A 20,482-nucleotide genomic window follows, 5' to 3' on the forward strand; every position below is an offset into this window, starting at 1 on the left:
AAAATAATAATAATAAACTTGGGTTGCTGAGAAACTTTCCCTGGTGATATATATATATATATATATATATATATATTTAATTTCTTTATTGGAGGATTAATGGTTTTACAGTCAACAGTAAAATACAATGCATAACATTTCCACATAACAATCCCCCCCAGTCCTCCTCTGCCGTCATGTTTCAGGACCTGAACCCCACCACCACTCGTCTTCTACTCTGGTGCAATACCCCAGCTCCAGTCCAAGGTTCTGCTTAGAGTTTTCCCTTCTGATCTTGTTTTTCAGCTTCTGCCTGTGAGTGAGATCATCCCATATTCATCCTTCTCTTTCTGAATGATCTCACCTAACATGATGTCTTCGAGCTCCATCCAAGATGGGGTAAAGAGGGAGAATTCACCATGAACCTGAGACCTGGGAGCCTCAGGAATAAGTGTCTCTTTGCATAACCACTGTGCTATCTACCCCTGGTTCGAGCCCCCGGCTCCCCCCCTGCAGGGGAGTCGCTTCCCAGGCGGTGAAGCAGGTCTGCGGGTGTCTGTCTTTCTCTCCCCCTCTCTGTCTTCCCCTCCTCTCTCCATTTCTCTCTGTCCTATCCAACAATAACAACAACAGGGCAAAAACAAAAAAAAACAAAAAGGGAAAAATTACCTCCAGGAGCAGCAGCAGGGGATTTGTAGTGCAGGCACCGAGCTTCAGTGATAACCTTGGAGGCAAAAAAAAGTTTCTTATGAAGGGGCTGAGCGGTGCCACGCCTGGCAGAGCTCACACATCGCCACTGCCATGCACAAGGACATAGGTTCAAGTCTAGGTCCCCAGGAGCAGTAAATACTAATCGTCTCTCTTCCTTATCGCTCGACATCTGTGTGTCTAATATATATTCATTCAAATGGGGGGCGAGTGTTCTGCAAAACAGCCATCACAGGGGTATGAGAAATCAAAGCCCTGTATCCACAGCTGTCCCGTGATTCGGTATGGCGCCAATAAAATGCTTAAAAAAAAAAAAAGTTTCACGGTCCAGTAGATCATGCAGGGAATGAAATGTTGGACTCTCAAGTACGAGGTCCCAAGTCTGAGCCTTGGCGGTACATGTCTCAGAGTGACATCTGATTCTCTTTGTCTCTCCTCCAATTTCTCATTAACACTAGTGTATTTGTGTGTGTGCATGGATATGAGAGATGGATGGTTTCTTTTCACAGCTTCTGTTTCAGCTATGAAACAGAGGGTAGCAGCACCTGCATTTGGGGCTGGAGGAGTGATGAGGATACGCACCGCTGCTATCAGCCGGGCGCAGACTAAGGTCTCACTCAGCACAGCACCCGGCAAACACATGCAGGGCAAATTCACCCGCGCCCTGTGCGTCTTCCTTCACACAGGACTCTCCCCCCTTTTAAATCTTTCTTATATCATCCGTTGTTTTGTCTTTTTTTTTTTTTTTTGCCTCCAGGGTTATTGCTGGGGCTCGGTATGAATCCACTGCTCCTGGAGGCCATTTTTCACCCTTTTGTTGCCCTTGTTGTGGTTATTATTATTGTTGATGTTGTCGTTGTTGGATAGGACAGAGAGAAATGGAGAGAGGAGGGGCAGACAGAGAGGGGGAGAGAAAGACAGACACCCGCAGACCTGCTGCACCGCCTGTGCTGCGACTCCCCTGCAGGTGGGGAGCCGGGGGTTCGAACCGGGATCCTTACGCTGGTCCTTGCGCTTTTATTCCCTTTTGTTGCCCTTGTTTTACTGTTGTAGTTATCATTGTTGTTGTTACGGATGTCGTTATTGTTGGACAGGACAGAGAGAAACGGAGAGAGGAGGGGAAGACAGAGAGGAGAGACAGACAGACACCTGCAGACCTGCTGCACCGCCTGTGCAGCGACTCCCCTGCAGGTGGGGAGCCGGGGCTCGAACCGGGATCCTTAGGCCGGTCCCTGCGCTTCGCGCCGCCGCCCGACCCCAGTCTTTCTTCTGTCATCAGCCTTTAATCCCAGCAGAGCGCTGCTCCATCCCGGTTTCCGGTGATGCGAGGGATCGAACCCGGGGCTTTGGAGGCTCAGGCATGAACGTCTCTGCACGACCGTTGTGCGGCCTCCCAGCCGCAGCCGCAGCCGCAGCCGCAGCCCCGGCCCGCACCGCCCGCACCGCCCGCACCAGCGCGGACAAGGAGGCCTGTCTGCGCCACACCGAGGCCTGGGCGGGAGCCACCCGCACGCCACCCGCGCCGGGGGCGGCCGAGCCCGCGGACTCCGATCGGCCGCCGTCCCCGAGGGACCTGAAGGCCCGACGGGGCGCCCGCGACGCCGCAGGCCCCGCGCCCCCGCCCGGCCCCGCGCGGCCTCCATGTTGCGGCCTGCAGCGCGCGGCTCCGGGGCCCGCGGCCGGGGTGGGCGGGGCCGGCGTCGGGGGCGGGCGGGGCCTGCGGCCGGGGTGGGCGGGGCCGGCGTCGGGGGCGGGCGGGGCCTGCGGCCGGGGAGGGCGGGGCCGGAGGCGGCGCCCCTGATTGGGTCCGGGCGCGGCTGGGCGGGGCTAGCGGGCCCAGCTCCGGAGCACGGCGAGCGGCCGCCCGACCCCGCCGCGGGCGCCGAGGTGCCGGGCCCGGCCGGGGGCTTCCGCGCGGTCCGCGGCGTCCGCACGGTGACTCGGCGCGGCGCGCGCGAGGGCGGAGGGAGCGTGGGCGTTCATGCCGGTCGCCGCGCCGCGCGGGGCCCGTGAGGGACGAGGAAGCCAAGGGTGAAGCCGCGTGCGCTCGCCTCGGCGGAGCGCGGGCGGGTCCTCTCACGCCGGAGCCCCGCGCCTCCCTCGGCGCCCGCGCGCCCGCGCCCCCGGGACCGCCCCCCTCCCTCCCTCCGTCCCTCCCTCCCTCCGTCCCCGGGGCCGCGCTCCGAGTCCGCCGTCGCGCCGGGCTGCAGTGCGGCTGCGCGCTGGGCCGTCCGGGGCTGCGGGGCGGCGGGGCCGGGGCCGGGGGCGAGCGGCGCGGGGGCGCGGGGCGCGGGGGGCGGCGGCGCGGGGGCGCGGGGAGGCGCGGGGAGGCCCGGCTTTCGCGCTCCCGAGCGGCCGTTCCCTGCGCTTCGGGGCGCGGGCCGGGCTGCAGACGACCGCTCCCGGCCGCCGACGCCGCCATGCCGCTGCCGCTGCCGCTGCCGCTGCTTCGCTGAGGCGCCGGAGCCGCCCGGAGCCGCCCGGCGATGTCCCTGCGCGGCGGGCGCCGGCCGCTCACTCGAGCCCTGGGGTGAAGGCCTCGCCGCCCGCGCCCTGCTCCCCGCGCCCCGCGCCCTCCCGCCGCCCCCGCAGCCGCCATGGCCGAGGAACGACAGCCGCCGCCGCCGCCCCCGCAGCCCGACGCCCCTCCGCAGCTGCCCCCCGGCCCGGGGGGACCCCCGCCCGCGCTCGTGCCCGGGCTGCCGGGGCCGGAGGCCGGCGCGCTGCCGCACAAGATCAGGAGCTCCATCTGGTGAGGGCCTCCCGGGCGGGGGGCGCGGGGCGGGGGGCGCGGGGCGGGGGGCGCGGGGCGGCGCGGGGGCCTCCCCGCACCCTGGGGCAAGGAGGGGGCCCGGCCGCCGGGCGCCGAGCCGCAGCCCCACGACCGCGCGGCTGCACCCGGGCGCGTGTGCGGGGCGCCCCGGCGGCGGGATGGGCGGACCCCGCGCCCCGCACACGCGCGTCTGCAGCCGCCGCCGCCGCAGCCGCAGCCGCAGCCCCGGCCCGGCCCGGCCCGGCCCGGCCCACAGCGTCGCCCTCTTGCTGCTGCTGCTGCTTTCCTCCTTTTTTTTTTTTTCTTTTTTCTTTTTCTGCCGGGGGAGGCGGCTGCGGGAGGCGATGCACGCCGTGCGGTTTCTCGCTCAGCGTCAGAAAGAAAGAGATGGGCGGCGGTTCTTAAAGCTTTCGGGTGGCCGTCTGCGCCGCGCGGTGGCCTTGACCAGGAGAGGGAGAAAGACAGCTGCAGTCGCGGGCCGGTCTGCGTCCCAGCGGCCCCACCGGCCGGCCGTGTGTCTGTCTACAAGAATGTCCGCGGTCGCTCGGTCGCTCGGTCGCTCGGTGGGTGCGGGGCTCAGCGCCTCTCCCGCGCTGTGGAGCCGCCTCCGCCGCAGCCATTGCAGATTTTCTTTGGAACATGGGCCTGCGGCGTTGTTGTTGCAGGATGCTTGTCTCACGTCTTTCTTTCTTTCTTTCTTTCTTTCTTTCTTTCTTTCTTTCTTTCTTTCTTTTTTTGTTTAAATTCTGTTGCTGTTGTGCTTATGGAAAGCGATATTTGGAATTTGGTCTGAAAGAGACTGCTTTTTACTGGCCGTGAAGAACATGATTTAAGTGTGATGTGAAAAAGTGCCTGATTAAAAAAAAAAAAAGACCCGCGCGTGTCCCTTAGTGAATCTGACTCCCAGAACAATGACACTCCTTACTTTTTGATTGCGTTTTTAAAATGGATTGTGTGATCAGACTGAGGTCGGCACCGCAGTCTGGGAACACGTTTAAAGCCGAGCCCATGTGCGTGGTGTGGTCACCCGCACTCTTTTTTTTCTGGGCGCGCATCCTCCCGTCGTGCGTCCAGGCCAGCGCAGGCCTTCGCAGGCACTTCCACGCCGCACAGTAGCTGGCAACCGAGTCTCCTGCTTTCAGTTTTAATTTTAAAATGAACGGAAAGGCTTTTTAAGGGCGACCTATTTCGGCTTTGGAAAAAGTCGTGCTGTGGTAAGCCGAATGGGTCAGCTAAGTAGGGTGGTTCTGGGCCTTTGCGTGGGGAGCAGAGAGGACCCCCCCCCCCATTCTATTCCTCTGCGGGTTCTGGCCGCCTCCCTCCCCCGCCCCTCCCCGCTTTGGAGCTGAGACTTAGAGGAGTAGGTGGTGGGTCCAGGAACCAGAGGGCTTTCTTGTTTCGCTTTGTTTTTTAAGTTTCCCTTCTGTTAACCTGATGCCACTAAGCGCCCCTTCGGTAACCTTGCAGTTGAAGCACCCTGGCGTTTTCCTTTCAGATAAGGGACATCCAAGTTAAGTGACTCACATCTTACAGGAAAGGGTATATCTTGAGGATCGGATTAACCGTGTGCGCCTCGGTGTGTTGTGAGAACAGTAGGGGAAAGGAAAAGCCAGCGTTTTATAGTTTGATGAGTGAGTTGGGGTTCAGGTCCCTTGTCCCCCACTTGCAGGGCAGGAAACTTTACAGGCAGTGAAGCAGCACTGCGAGTATCGCTTTCTCTAATTTCTCTGTGTCACTATCTAAAAGTAAATACATGAAATATTTTTTAAAACAAATAAAAAGAGTAGGGTAGACATTGACCAGAGACCAAGACAGACACCATCAATCTGGAAACAAGTAAGAATAGACCCAGACTTAAACTTTTCACACACACACACACACACACACACACACACACACACACACACACACACACACACACGAGTTGAATAAGCAGCCACAGTGCTGGAATGAGGATGGCAGACTGCTTTTATTTTTATTTTTTCCTCCTCCAGGGTTATTGCTGGGCTCGGTGCCTGCACCAGGAATCCACCGCTCCTGGAGGCCATTTTTTTCCCCCTTTTGTTGCCCTTGTTGTAGCTTCGTTGTGGTTATTATTATTATTGCCCTTGTTGACGCAATTCGTTGTTGGATAGGGCAGAGAGAAATGGAGAGAGGAGGGGAAGACAGAGAGAGGGGGAGAGAAAGACAGACACCTGCAGACCTGCTTCACCGCCTGTGAAGCGACTCCCCTGCAGGTGGGGAGCCGGGGGCTCGAACCGGGATCCTGACGCCGGTCCCTGCGCTTTGCGCCACCTGCGCTTAACCCGCTGCGCCACCGCCCGACCCCCGGCAGACTGCTTTGTAGGTGAATCTGGTGATGTGACTGTTTCCCCGTTGATGATTCATACTTACACGTCTGTTACAACTTGACATTGTAGGCTTAGCATGAGGACAGCACTTCAGGTGTTGGTATTGGTTCTGAAAAAATTGTATTCGTCCTAAAATACAATTCTGGATCTTTATTTGATTTTATTTAAATATTTATTTATTTACTTTCCCCGTTTTGTTGCCCTTGGTGTTTTTATTGTTGTAGTTATTATTGTTGTTGTCATTGTTGGATAGGACAGTGAGAAATGGAGAGAGGAGGGGAAGACAGAGAGGGGGAGAGAAAGACAGACACCTGCAGACCTGCTTCACCGCCTGTGAAGCGACTCCCCTGCAGGTGGGGAACCGGGGGTCTTACTCCGGGTCCTTGCGCTTTCTGGATCCTTATTTTAAATTGTAATGGCACACTGACAAGCATTAAGTTTTTAATTTTTCTGAAGTCCTATTTGCAAAAATAATTTTATCTGTTTACTTGAAAGTACATATTACTAGTCAATATATTAAAACGTGTCTCATATCACTAGCTCCACAAGGTTGAACTTATGTTATTCATCAAATGACTGTATAAAAGACATACCATTTTAATAGATGAAATTGCAATTTCATAAATGTTTAACTTTTTTTGAGAGGATAATGTCTTTTTTTTTTTAAATCACTTTTATTTTATCACCTCATATCGCTCAAAGAATTGATCCATTTTGTGCTATTTCCTGTGTCAACTTTTGGTATCTTTACTAATGAGAAGTTCTAACTACACCAGATAGAAATATGGCCTCAGAATTCCTGCGTTTTGATCCACTGGTTCATATCAGCTTCTGGCCTCAGTAAGTGCTTTAATTTCAACTACCATAGGCCTGCAGATGGCTAACAAGTCTGCACTTGTCCTATTCTACACATTTAAATATAGTATGTGCTGTGGGCCTTTGCCCAACAATGAGTTATTTATTATACCAGCTCATAATTTATTAAACTGAATACTGTTTGATTAAAGTGTCTCCATAGTAATTTTAAGCATTGATTGAGTCTTTGGAAAAAAAGTATTCAAAGTGGAAATTAAAGCACTGACTGAGACCAGCGGCTGTATGTCTTCAGTATTGAATATATAAAGTGTTTTTAAGGTAGTTACAGAAATGAAAGCTACTGGCAGCTCAATCTGGGATATTTGTGTAGCTTATTTATAAATATTTTTTACTTCAGCCGAAGTGAACGAGTCCACACCTTTCTTGACTTCGCTCATTCCCATCACACAAATCACGTTCTCCACTCGAAGGCTGTTTATTTGGAGAGGTGTGTTTTCACACTGAAGATGCTGTAAGAACGTTATTTGTATTTTTTAAACAGTGGCATTTCAACATAAGTCATTTGTTAAACAAACAAACCTGGTAGTCCTTATCTCTTTTCTAAGTGAAGAACTACAGTAACAAGCTGAAATAAAGTCACAGTCTAACCTCATCGCCATAAGTTAGTTACACGACATCCTCCTTTGGTCATTTATCAATACAAACCATAGCAAACTAAATTTTATGTTTCTTTTAACTTCCAATGTCATCGTAGTTAAAAAAGAAAAAAAATGTGTTCTACTGAGGCAAGCATTTACAGAGTTTTTCTTTCCTTTTCTTTTTCTTTTTTTTCTTTTTTAAATATTTGTTTTATTATTGAAAGAGGAGAGAGAACCAGACACTACACTTGCCAAAGTCACTTGTCAGAAATTGAGTTCGGAACCTCGTGCTTGAAAGTTTAATTCCTTATCTGCTGTGCCACTTCCTGGGCCACTTTTTCCCCCTTTTTTAAAGAACAATTTTGGGGGCCAGTTGGTAGCGCACTTGGCTGAGCTTGCACATTACAGAGTGCAGGGATCCAGGTTCAGTCCCGTGGTTCCCACCTGCAGAGCTTTGATAAAATAAGATCATTGTGAGAAACAGCATAGAAGAATTTTCATCTGGAATGTAGCCTTCTTGTTTGTGAACTACTTATGTTTAAGAATAATCATATTGGGTGTGGGGAGATAGCATAATGGTTATGCAAATAGACTATCTTGCCTGAGGCTCCAAAGTCCCTTGTTCAGTCTCCCACACCACCATAAACCAACACTGATCAGTGCTCTGGTTTAAAAAAAAAAAAAAAAGAATAATCAGGGCGGGGGTAGATAGCATAATGGTTATGCAAACAGACTCTCATGCTTGAGGCTCCATAGCTCCAGGTTTAATCCCCTGCACCACCATAAGCCAGAGTTGAGCAGTGCTCTGGTTAAAAAAAAAAAAAAAAAAAAAAAAAGTATAACCATACCAAATAGACGGTGTGCACCTAGTAGGCATACGTGTGACTGTGCATAAGGTTCAAGGCCCGGCCCAGCTAGCAGGGGCAAAGCTTCACAAGTGGTGAGGCGGCACTGCAGGTGTGTCTCCCTCCCTGTCTCACCCTTTCCTCTCCATTCCTCTCTATGTCTCAATCAGAAAGGAAACAAAATGACCACTGGGAGTAGTGAATTTATAGTGCAGCACCAGTGATATGCCTAGCCGTAGTTAAAACAAATAAACAAATAAAGGAATAATGCCTACATGGGTGTAGTGATTAACATATTTGCAGTTAGCCTATAAATAAATCTACTTAGAAATTAAAAAGCAGCTCTGGATATTTTATTGTAGATAATAGTCTAATACTATACTTAATTAAATTCAGGGATTCTTCAAAGAATTAGTTAACACTTGCTTTATTATTTAAGTAACTATAACTATTTGTAGGTAAAACCTTAAAGATTGGTGTGGGTGTGGGTATGTGCTGGTCATCACTGGGGCATCACCATTCCTGGCTAGATTTTTCAGAGAAAAAGAGACAGAGAGAAGAAAGTACAGTAACCATATCTTCCTCCTAGCCTAGTGGAGACCAGATCCAAAACTGGGAGGAGCACATGTCAGCAGGCAGGTAACCAGTCCATAAAAATTCTATCTTAAATAGTCTTAGTTTTTTTTTTAATATTTATTTATTTCCTTTTTTAACCTTGTTTTATTGTTGTGGTTATTGTTGTCGTCGATATCCTCGTTGCTGGATAGGACAGAGAGAAATGGAGAGAGGAAGGGGAGACAGAGAGGGGGAGAGAAAGACAGACACCTGCAGACTTGCTTCACCGCCTGGGAAGCGACTCCCCTGCAGGTGGGGAGCCGGGGGCTCGAACCGGGATCCTTACGCCGGTCCTTGTGCTTTGCGCCACGTGCGCTTAACCCGCCGCGCTACAGCCCGACTCCCTTAAAATGCCCTTCTAAGATGTGTCACAGTTCTGTTCACTCACTCTGTGGAGATAGATAAGTGGGGTGGTAGGGCAGCTGCAGCGCTCCTCTGACTCATCACCAGACCCAGGAAACAGTGCTGGGGCCAGAACTCCTCGTCTGTGTTCAGTCCTGTTTGTCTTTCAGATCCTGAGCCAGGTACATTTTAGACCTAGACAGATTCTACGTGTGGACCTTTTTGGATGTTGCCGAAATACTAAAATAAACCCAACTGAGAGCAGTTTTGCTTTACCTGTTGAACACAGACAGATTCTACGTGTGGACCTTTTTGGATGTTGCCGAAATACTAAAATAAACCCAACTGAGAGCAGTTTTGCTTTGCCTGTTGAACACAGAGTAAGAATCGTTAGCCTTGTTTTCTTTTTGTATTCTTCCCCTGGAACTGGGACCTTAGATGTATGCAACTTCACTGCTCGCAGACAGCTTTCACTTAGATGGACAGAAACAGAGACACTAGCAGGAGAGCTTCCCCCAGTGCCACAGCACTTCCTGTGTGGTGCTGGGCCACACACGTGACAGGGCATGCACCCAACATGCTGAGCTCTAACTATTAAACTTCATAACTTTAGCATTTGCTTTAAGTGTAAAACCAGAGTTCCTAACTTTAGAATTTAACTACAAATTTTTGCTTTAACATTGCAGACAGAGTAGTACTTTTTTTTTTTTTTTTAGTTGATTGGCGTGCTACCTGGTCCAAATTCAGCCTTTCTTTTTATACTAATTGCATAAAAGATATAGGTGCTTTTTGCCAGCACTCAGTATTTCTGATTCCAGAAATATTCGTGTTTTCTTGCTCTCCTGTGATTTGAAACTATCGAAAACCATCTCCCTCATTGACCAGAAAGGACAGTTAAGCAATATCCAGGCCCTCTGTGTTCTGACCTTACTTAGTTTGAAGTGTGTGTGTGTGTGTGTGTGTGTGTGTGTGTGTGTGTGTGTGTGTGTGTGTGTTTATGGTCTTTCCATCAAGAGATGTCTTATTTATGTTTTTTACATTTTTGAGGCATATTTACTTAATGAGGGACACACACCCGCCTAGTATCTTAACATCACAGGTCTTGCACAAAAGAGCAGTTTCACTGCACAGTTTTGCTTAAGTTGATATTGCAAGTGGTCAAGCATTCCTTAAATGCCAGGCTCTGGCACTGCCCTCTGTATGTAGCAGGTACTCAGGTGAGTACTTGACCACACGATGAAACTGCACCACTTGGGGAGGAAGGCTGGACTTGCTGAGCTGCCCCCAACCCCCCAGCCCCCCAGCCCCCAGCCAGCAGCGATGCCATGAGCAGTGTTTCCCTACACAACTGACTTCATCTCTGTCTTTTTGGTATTACTCTTTCGATATTACTGGGGCAAAGAAGCTTCCTGGTGGTAGAAAAGATAGGATTATCTTACTTGTTGCAAAAGATGTGCTTGGAATAAAAACTTAAGTAACTTTTTATATTCAAAAAAGAATGTTGCTCACTAAGATTTAACACATGACAAGGAGCTTTTTCCTTTACCACATTGGAGTTTGTTAAGCAAGAACTGTGGTCAGTCCTCACCTGAATATCTGCTGTATACACAATGCAGTGTCAGAGACTGGCATTTAAGCAGTGCCTGTTGACTAGTAATATTTAACCTAAGCAAAACTGTACAATAAAACTACTCTTTAATTCAGTTATGGGGCCAGAAAAGTGATGACAGGTGCCATTGTGTTAAGCGGAGGAAGAGTAGGTCTTAGTTTCTTTTGTGTATAATTTTGTTAAAGGGTACCAGATCACCTTGTAAGCTCTTTTAGTTTCAATTTCTATGACTGTTACTAAATTAAGATTGACTGAAATCACAAAGCTCACTAAAAGACTAGCAGAATTAACTGACGGCAGGCAATCAACAGTAATCCATCAGTGGATAGCCGATGGGGTTTGTCAGGGCTGCTTCAGGTGGTCGCCCAGGGGGTCTTATGCACTTAATATTGCCTCTGCAGAGTTCTGTTCTGTGAGATTCAGTCTGCAAATATTTACTGAGCCGGCATTACATCCATGCATTTCTAGACTACTCCATAGTCCCTGTGACTAGGGCAGTTTACTAGTTGTTAGTTGGATAATCGCACTAGGTGGCTCTATGCTTATAAAGTCTATGCCCTCCTTACAAGCAGCTCACGTACGTAGGGACACATAAGGACTCTTAATTATTTATTTAAAAAATATTTATTTACTTAGTCCCTTTTGTTGCCCTTGTTGTTTTATTGTTATAGTTATTATTGATGTCATCGTTATTGGATAGGACAGAGAGAAATGGAGAGAGGAGGGGAAGACAGAGAGGGGGAGAGAAAGACAGACACCTGCAGACCTGCTTCACCGCCTGTGAAGCGACTCCCCTGCAGGGGGGGAGCCGGGGGCTCGAACCGGGACCCTTATGCGGGTCTTTGCGCTTCGCTTAACTGGCTGCGCTACCACAGGACTCCCAGGACTCTATGTGCTTTATAAGCATAGAGAACAAGACCATGAAATGGCTACTCTGTAACGCTGATCCACTGGTGGCCCTCCCCCCCCCCCCCCATTTTCTCCACCGTCTTTTAGTTGCTTTCTGGAGTGTTGTGAGAGTTTAGGTTAAAGATGAGCAGTATGGAGTGAGAGGAGGGTTCTTGCTGCTTTGTGTAGAGTAACAAGAAGCAGTAGCCTTAAAGCACTTGATTGCTGACTGTGAGATTAGGAAAGATTATACTTAACCTTAACCCACATAGACTTAAAAACACTTCATTGTTCTTTACTGAGACATTTACTTTTTTCTTTTCCCGTTTTGCAGACTACACAGCTATTTATAAAAGGGGAAAACACAGTGAGATTTGATTACCCATTAGGCATCTATCATATATATATATCTCACAAGAAGTTGTGTGGAAAATAAGGCTTTATAGTCTTCATATCCTTATTTGGATCTCTACTTGGCTCCTGAGTTTGAAAACTCAGGTCAAAGTAACCGATTTTTATTTATTTAATTTATTTATTCCCTTTTGTTGCCCTTGTTTTTTTTAATTGTTGTAGTAGTTATTGATGTCATCATTGTTAGATAGGATAGAGAAAAATGGAGAGAGCAGGGGAAGACTGAGAGGGGGAGAGAAAGACAGACACCTGCAGACCTGCTTCACCGCCTGTGAAGCGACTCCCCTGTAGGTGGAGAGCCGGGGGTCTCGAACCGGGATCCTTACGTTGGTCCTTGTGCTTTGCACCACCTGCGCTTAACCCATTACGCTACCGCCCGACTCCCCAAGTAACCGATTCTTATCTGTTATGTTTTGGAATTTTGGAAACTCAAAGTTCATACGGTATGAAATACCATGTCTTCCAAATAGTCTGATCTTGGGGAAAAAAATGATCACACCTTTGCACAGTCTGAGTTTAGACAGTGTAAGGGTTTAGCTAGCAAAGAATGAACTCATTCTAATCCAGGATTAGTAAACTGATTTGATCTTGCATGCTAAATCTGGTTGATTCAGGATGCCAGCCAAGGCCAGGGAGTAGGAAGTGATGGTACATAATACCCTGCAGTTACCTCCCCTTTCTGAAATCTGTCATTTCTAGGATTTGAGCTCTCTCCTAGATAAAGCCTTAGACTTTCGGTTATTTCGGACATCATGAATCTCAAGGGTTATGGTATTAGCTGTTGATGATGCTTGCTATTAATATAAAACCAAAGTGTGGGAAGTGGGTAGAGTATGTGTTTCTCAGTTTGTCCTCCTATTAAATTTCCCGTGGTTTTCCAGCTTTGATCATCATGTATTGACAAGTAGAAACAAGATGAAATGGGGTTGCTGTATTAAGTGGCTGATCCATTTTGCACTGCCCATAAATAACCCTTTCCTTTGCTTTCATGATCTTGTTTCTTTGCTTGTGCTTGTACTAGTTACTTTACCTGCTACTTTCAAAACAGGTTTTTTCTGTTGATATAAGTATCTTAAGTTTCAGATCTGACTGTCTGTATGCCTGTTTCCATGAGACCTGCCTGACGCTTTCCCCCTATCTCCCAGGGATCTGTGATCTGACAACTCAGATTGACAACTCAGTTGGTACTCTGAGTAGAAATCGGCTTTTTTTCACTAGCATAGGTTGGTCTTACCTGCAATTTTTAGTGAATTCTTACTAAATCAAAGGAACATTGTCATTTTTATGTATGTAAAGTGCATAGGAATTCATAGGCAGAACATACCACAAACAGTGTAATCACTGCTTAAGTCAATTACATAGGTCATCATTTGTGTATGGAATAGCCAAAAACTTGCTATTATTTTGCAACATGAACATTTTTGAAAGTTGATTGGATAAGAGTCCTTCAGTAGCATCTTGCTTAGAATATCTATAGTTGGAACTTCATGGAAGCTTGGTATTTGGACAAGATATTTCACTTACTGTAAATGGCTCACTCCCCTGATTTGATTGTGGGTATTAGATCTTTTGGTAATTTTTTAATTTCTTGCCTCCAGGGTTATCGCTGGGCTCGGTGCCCGCACTACGAACCCGCTGCTCCTGGAGGCCATCCCCCCCATGTTGTCCCCCCCCCATTTTGTTGCCCTTTGTTGTCATTGTTGTTATTGCTGCTGTTGCTAGATAGGACAGAGAGAAAAACAGACACCTGCGGACCTGCTTCACCACTTGTGAAGCGACCCTCTATGCAGGTGGGGAGCCGGGGACCCAAACCAGGATCCCTACGCCGGTCCTTGCGCTTGGCACTATGTGCGCTTAACCCACTGCTCCACCACCCGGCCCCTTGGTTGTTAGATCTGTTGGCTGCCTATATGTATAGGCAATCTATGATCTGAAATTTAGTGCCACACTATTAAAGGCATCAGCCATTTTTTTGAACAAAATTTGTACATACAGGTTTCAAGGAAGCAAGAAGGTTAGCAGTGAATTCTTAATTTACAGATGAAAGAAACCCACATATATTTTTTCCTGGGGGGGGATTTATGGCTTACAGTCGAAAATAAAATATAGTACTTTGCACATGTGTAGCATTTCTCAGCTTTTCACATAACAATTCACCCCTTCTAGGTCCTCCTCTGCCATCATGTTCCAAGACCTGACCCCCCTACCCCCCCCCCCCCCGAGTCTTTTACTTTGGTGCAATACATCAAATCCAGTCCAAGTATATATTTATTTTAATGCCCACCACTCACAGGTATGGGAGGATTGAAATAAAACTAAGATGTTACCCTTATTTTAGAATATTTACCTCTCATGTGGGAGATGTATGTATCGTCAGTTAAGTTGAAGATATTTTCTTTACAAAACAGTGATTTTGGGGCTAACTTTTTGTTCAGGAAGAGAGAGAGACAGAAGATACCACAGCACCAGAGCTTCTCCTGGTGCCGTGGTACCGCCCGTGTGGTACTGGTGTTACAGCCTGGCTGCCTGTCTCTAGCCCCTGAGTCAAGATTGCGTTCACTGGGATGTGGTTTGGTTAGTGCGGCCTCCACCTCAGGCTTGCTAGTGACAGCTCTCCGTGTGATTCTTAGAGAAGGATGTGTCTGAGTGACTGGGTCAAGGGTTTTTCGCATCGTTTATCCGAGAAATGAAGATGTAATAGACAGGTGCTGTTGACATGAGTAGTCTGTTACCTCCCATGATGGATGTTACAGTCCACTCCCAGCACCAGCTTTAGCCCTCCATGGACACGCGCTGGCTCCCCCAGGCCACACCTAGTTCTGGTTTCATCCTTTGTTTTCCCTTTCTTGTTTCTTAAGTTCTACCTATAAGTGTGATGCATGGCCATCCTTTTTCTAGTTTATCTCATTAATATGAATCCTTCAAGTTCCATCCAAGAGATGGCAAAGGAAATGTTACGACTCCTTGAAGCTGAGTAGTGTGATTAGTTGTGTATATAGACCACAGCTTCCTTGACCACTTACCTGTTGCTGGGCATCTGCATCTCTTCCACTTTGGGCTATTTTACATGGTGCTGCCATGAACATATGTGTATACATAGATATCATCGGATAGGTATGTCTGTGCTGTCTTTGGCTATGTAAAGATTAGGGAAAAGAAGAAATAACCATTTTGAAATGGACCGAAAGCTCTCTCTGCTCTCTTAGTGAGGTCCCAGATCCTTACTGACGGGGAGAAGGAAATACCCTAGCTCTAGTCCTCTTGGGTCATAGTGGGGATATACCCACCTTAAAAGACTGAGGCCTAGTAATAATAGGACCGTAGTACCCTCCCTCCCCGTACCACCACATCATTGGGACTCCTGAACAGTAACAGGACTATAGCTATAGCGATTATAAATCTTAGGCCTTCTTTTAAGAAATCTCTAGGGACTCGTAAAGAAAACATGAAGACAAAAAACGAGTCATCGGAGGATATTGTAGCCTCTGACACTACGGCCACAGCAAACGGTTTTGACTCCTAGCCAGAAAAATTCAGACTTCACACTGAAGAACTACCTCACTTCCCTTTACCCAGAGTTTTTTGGGAGGGCTTTCACCAAAATTTACAAGACATGCTCAAAAATAAAAACAGCCAAACAAAACCAAAAAAAAAGCTACTTTCTAGCCTGAAGAGGTAAACCAAATGTCAGAATCAGACTCAGATATAATACAGATTTTTAAAATGACCAGACGAAATTTAATAATTATCATGGTTCCTATGCTCAGGACTGTAATAGGAAAAGTGGTCAGCATGCAGAAACACATTCAAATTGCAATAAGAGAATCAGAAGTACTAAGAAAGGCTGCAGAGGAAGTGTTAGAAATCAAAACCACTGCAAGAGAAAGTATGGATGCCTTTGATGGGCCCGTCAGTAGACTGGACATGACTGAGCAAAGAGTTGATGAGCGAACATACGAAATATCTAAAACTGATGCAAAGAGGAGAAAAAATAAAGAAGGTGCAAGAGACTGTCTACCAAATGGGAGATGATTACAAAAGTCAGGACATTTGTAATTAGAATACCAGGAGAAAAGATAAAGAAATGAGATGTTTGAAGTATAACAGCTGACAAGTTTCTAAAATTTGTGATAGATACCAATCCATAGGTTCAGAAAGTTTCGCGAATGCCAGGCTATAGGGATAACAACAACAGGGAGTCGGGCGGCAGCGCAGCGGGTTAAGCGCATGTGGCACAAAGCACAAGGACCTGCGTGAGGATCCCGGTTTGAGCCCCCGGCTCCCCACCTGCAGGGGAGTCGCTTCACAGGTGGTGAAGCAGGTCTGCAGGTGTCTGTCTTTCTCTCCCCCTCTCTGTCTTCCCCTCCTCTCTCCATTTCTCTCTGTCCTATCCAACAACGACAACATCAGTAACCACAACAATAAAACAACAAGGGCAACAAAAGGGAATAAATAAATATTTTTTAAAAAAGTAACAACAAAAAATTTTCAGCAGTTAGCTATATTATCCAAACTTAAAAAAAAAAGATAAATAAAATAAAATATTGACAGAAAAGCTGAAAGAAACCAAAGGGGAAAGAAAAGACACCATAGGTACTGAGGAACAAAATAGAATGACACCAAACCTGTCTTCTGGATTTTTTCAAGGAGAGAGAGTGGAATTTAGCACTAGAAAAAAAAAAAAGAAGAAAAGAACCCAAATTCCTTTATCCAGTGACATTATCCTTCAAAAGTAAAGGTGAAATGGCCTCTCTCAAACAAAAGTTGAGAAGTGAATTCTATTGACTGACTTGATTAGAAGTCACAAGATGATTTGCCCAATCAAATTCTGGAAATTACAGCAGTGCATGAGCATTGAAGTGTGTTTTCACTTTATTGGGTTGCTGGAAAAGTCATGATGCATTTTTGCATAGAAAACATGGAAAAATACGCTGTGACTTTCCTGACAACCCAGTATTGGTCAGACTGAACCACAGGACTTGGGTTTCTAGAAAAGGTGAAGTTGTAATTGTACTGTTCTTTTTTCTCTGCACTTTGCCCTTGTCTTTATTCTCTGTAAACCTGGGTTTCTAGAAAAGGTGAAGTTGTAATTGTACTGTTCTTTTTTCTCTGCACTTTGCCCTTGTCTTTATTCTCTGTAAACCTGGGTTTCTAGAAAAGGTGAAGTTGTAATTGTACTGTTCTTTTTTCTCTGCACTTTGCCCTTGTCTTTATTCTCTGTAAACCAGTCTTCAATTATTTTAGCTATGCTAAAAAAAAAAAAAAAAAATCCATTTAGATTCTTTTTTCAAAATCTTCATTTATTTTGGATAGAAACAGGGAGAAGTTGAGAAAGAAAGGGGAGATAGGGAAGGGGGACACTTGTAACCCTGTTTTACTGCTGTGGAGCTTCCCCCCTGCGGGTGGAGACCAAGGACTTGAACCCGTGTCCATGAGCCCTGAAATGTGTAAGCTCAACCAGGTGCACCACTACCCAGACTCCTGTTTAAATGCTGAAAAGATCTCACTGATCTCGGCTCTCTGTAACTGCTTAAACACCCATGTAAACCTCCCTATTGCACATCATGCACAGCCGTGCTCGGTTTGTGATTACAGAGCACCCTAGGGAAGCTGTCATCTTCCCTGTAATGTAGTTTGTACCTGTGATGTAATTGTACACGCCTAGATTAGTCTTCCCTTCATGATGGTTAGGGAAGAAATTTTCTCTACCCAGCATCAAAGCTTACACCTGATTTTAAAATAAAAGTGACTCCATTTTCTATCCAACTGGTGTAAAGTGAAAAATAATCAGAATTCTAAAGAAACCATCATTATAATGCATTCTGAAATTAGTTGCCTGAGTTTACTACCAAAGTCACAGCCTTTTAAAGTTACTTCCTTTTTCTGTGAAATCGAAATAGTCATTGTAGTAACCTCATAGGGTTTTTTAGTGAAGATTAAATGAGATCAATCATAAAAATTTAGTATTTAATCTGGCACGTGGGGGCAGGGGTAGATAGCATAATGGTTATGCCAAAGAGACTCTCATGCCTGAGGCTCCAGTGTCCCAGGTTCAATGCCCTGAACCAGAGCTGAACAGTACTCTGGTTAACAAAAAAAAAAAAAGAAAAGCTGTAAATGTTGAGTGTTACTTTTTTTAAAAATTGAAATAAAATTCAAAGAATCCACTTTTATGCACCATCTGTTTGCAAAAGTGTAAGACTCCTTCTGATTGTGATTATGGTATTGTACTGGAGGGAACAGTAGATGTAAAGGTCGAGGGCAGCGAGAACAATTGGCCAGAGTGGAGTGGAGTGGAGCTGAAGGAGGACAGATTTGTGTGGGGGTCGCATGCCTACTAAGTGCTGGGAGTTAGGCTTGCCCGTTGAGGGCTCTGAGCAGAGAGTGACATCGTTCCACTGGTGTTTCAAAGACTCAGCCACTCTGCCTGCGCCCGCCCCCCACCCCCAGCTCAACAATAGAGCAATTCCTTGTATGCAGGAGGAGGTCCTGGGGTTCATTCTGCACCATGTTGGGAAAGAACAGTGTTCTAATTCTGTCTGTCTTGTCTGTCAGTCTGTTTCTCATGCCCAGAATGCATGAATGCATGCATGAATGCATGCATGCTGACCTGTGTTGAGAAGGCACTGTGGGGGCAAAGGCAGGCCTGGGCTCCTTACATTCACACTGTGTGTACATAAAAGAGGCAGCACATACTTGTCAGTGTTGGCCAGCGGTCTCAGGGTGACGCAGGTAGCTATGAGCGATTTCCTTTTTTTAATGCTTTTTCTAGATTTTCAAAAAGATATATAAATGCATTTTAATGGTAAGGAATAACTTATAAATGTATTTAAATGGAACTGAAAATATTTTGTTAAGTGCTGCAACATGTTAGGTACTTTGATTAGGACTTATTTACAAAGTAAGTATCACAGATACTGTTATTAAACGTGAACAGTTTGCCATTAAAGAAACTAAATGTTCATAATCTCTGTATTATAATAAAATGGTGCATCAGCAATGTGGAATAAATGACTTAATTAAATTAGTAGAAAGTGAGAATTAGATCATAAATATTTTACATGTAATTCTATTATTTATAACTAGAATGAAAGTAGGTATTAGCAAAAGAGGTGCTATTTAAAAGAATATGCTAATGACGTCGTTTAACAGACTAGAAGCTTTACTCTATCCTGCTTTGCATTGGACTTCGGTAAGTTACTATTTTTAAAATCTCGGAGTCTTTAATTGCATTTAGATAGTGCTTTTAATAGATCAGAACACTATCATGGCATTTTCTTTATTGAACCTGGGACCTCAGAGCCTTGGGCATGAAAGTTCTTTTCCATAACCGTTACGCCGTCTCCCCAAGCCCCATCTTGTCATCTTTAATTTTATGGTCTTGTTCTTCCCTTCCAGTTGTGTTCTTTTGCCTGGTTCATGTTCTGCCAACCTCTATTTCCCTTAGAATAAAAAAAAGGGGGGGGGTTCTTTTCTGGATTTTTAAGGTAGGTTAGGCCCTCAGTGCTTGTCACCTGATTCTGCTGCTGCTAGTCTGCGTTACTCTTGGAATAAGCAAAGTGTCTAGATTCCTCTAGCCTCTTCTGTTATTAGAATGGCAGCACCACAAAGACAGGAATTAATTCTCTCTCACACACGTAGTAAGTCCCCCATGCAGAGTAAATATGTGTGTGCGTACGTGAGCTAATTCAGTAACCATCAAGCTTCGTTTAGACTTCAGTTTGGAGCCTGACACAGCTTTCCAGTTCTTCCTCTCCTCACTGGCCAGTAGCTAGTGACTAGCCCGTCCTCTTCTGTGCCACTTTCCGTGGCTGCGGACTGTAGTTACAAGTCCAAATAGCCAGTGGAATCTCAGAGTTTCTTGAGACACCATTTTCAGTGGTACAGAAGTACAGCTTTTTGTTGTTGTTTACAGGTGGCTTTTGTGAATGATTAGCGTTCGTGTATACATTGCCCCAAATCACTGCTTTATCAGAATGCAGATCAGTATGTATGATTTTCAGGGTTTTTTGAACCTTATTGGCCCATGTTTTGAATCTCACCTACATACTCCCTGCTTCACTGTGGTCAAATTTATATGGACAGTTTTATGATATTCAGTGCTTTTAATAGAGATTTGCTAAAGTTCTTAATAAATTCTTGTTGGAGGTGTGGAGGCAGCAAAAAATAAAACGAGTTTTGGTATCACTGCCATGCTTTTTTTTTTTTTATGATTTATTTATTTTCATTAGTGAGAGGGCATGACACTACTTAGCTCTGGCATCCGGTTCATCTGTTCATTCTGCCAAGGAATGAACCTGGGAAGTCAGGCGTGTTAGAGTCCGGCGCACTGTCGCTGCACAGCCGCCCGGCCCCAGGCTTTTATGTTTAGCCTCCAGAGAAGATGACACGTCAGATTGGTACATGCCAACTTCTTGTCGCAGACAAAGTGTGAGGAAAATCTTCAATATGGTGGGCTAACTCTGATCCTGGAAGTGTAATTTGAGGGCTGGTGAAATAGCCCACTG

At 46.5% G+C, this 20,482-nt stretch overlaps 2 protein-coding genes across 2 annotated transcripts in view; both read left to right on the plus strand.

The window, feature by feature from the left end:
* Positions 1-2,047: 2,047 nt before the first annotated feature.
* Positions 2,048-3,154, plus strand: LOC132534279 (collagen alpha-1(I) chain-like). The gene is made up of 2 exons (XM_060178104.1): positions 2,048-2,371; positions 2,463-3,154. Exons 1-2 carry the CDS (start codon positions 2,048-2,050, stop codon positions 3,141-3,143), a joined length of 1,005 nt encoding a protein of 334 aa, XP_060034087.1. The 3' UTR covers positions 3,144-3,154.
* A 113-nt stretch (positions 3,155-3,267) lies between these two features.
* The window catches only part of RFX7 (regulatory factor X7), a 79,859-nt gene continuing 62,644 nt past the window's right edge, over positions 3,268-20,482 (plus strand). Inside the window, exon 1 of the mRNA XM_060178199.1 lies at positions 3,268-3,439. Coding sequence (XP_060034182.1) covers positions 3,285-3,439 — 155 coding nt within the window. The 5' untranslated portion in view covers positions 3,268-3,284. The remainder of the gene's footprint in view (positions 3,440-20,482) is intronic.

This window comes from Erinaceus europaeus, chromosome 18 (genome assembly GCF_950295315.1).
Source record: "Erinaceus europaeus chromosome 18, mEriEur2.1, whole genome shotgun sequence".
Lineage (NCBI taxonomy): Eukaryota > Metazoa > Chordata > Mammalia > Eulipotyphla > Erinaceidae > Erinaceus > Erinaceus europaeus.

Excerpts from the sequence above, each read along its gene's own strand:
- LOC132534279 (XM_060178104.1), top strand. The coding sequence starts at position 2,048 with ATGAACGTCTCTGCACGACCGTTGTGCGGCCTCCCAGCCGCAGCCGCA. Across the intron at positions 2,372-2,462 it reads CTCCGGGGCCCGCGGCCGGG|GGCGGGGCCGGAGGCGGCGC; the intron begins GTGGGCGGGGCC and ends GCGGCCGGGGAG.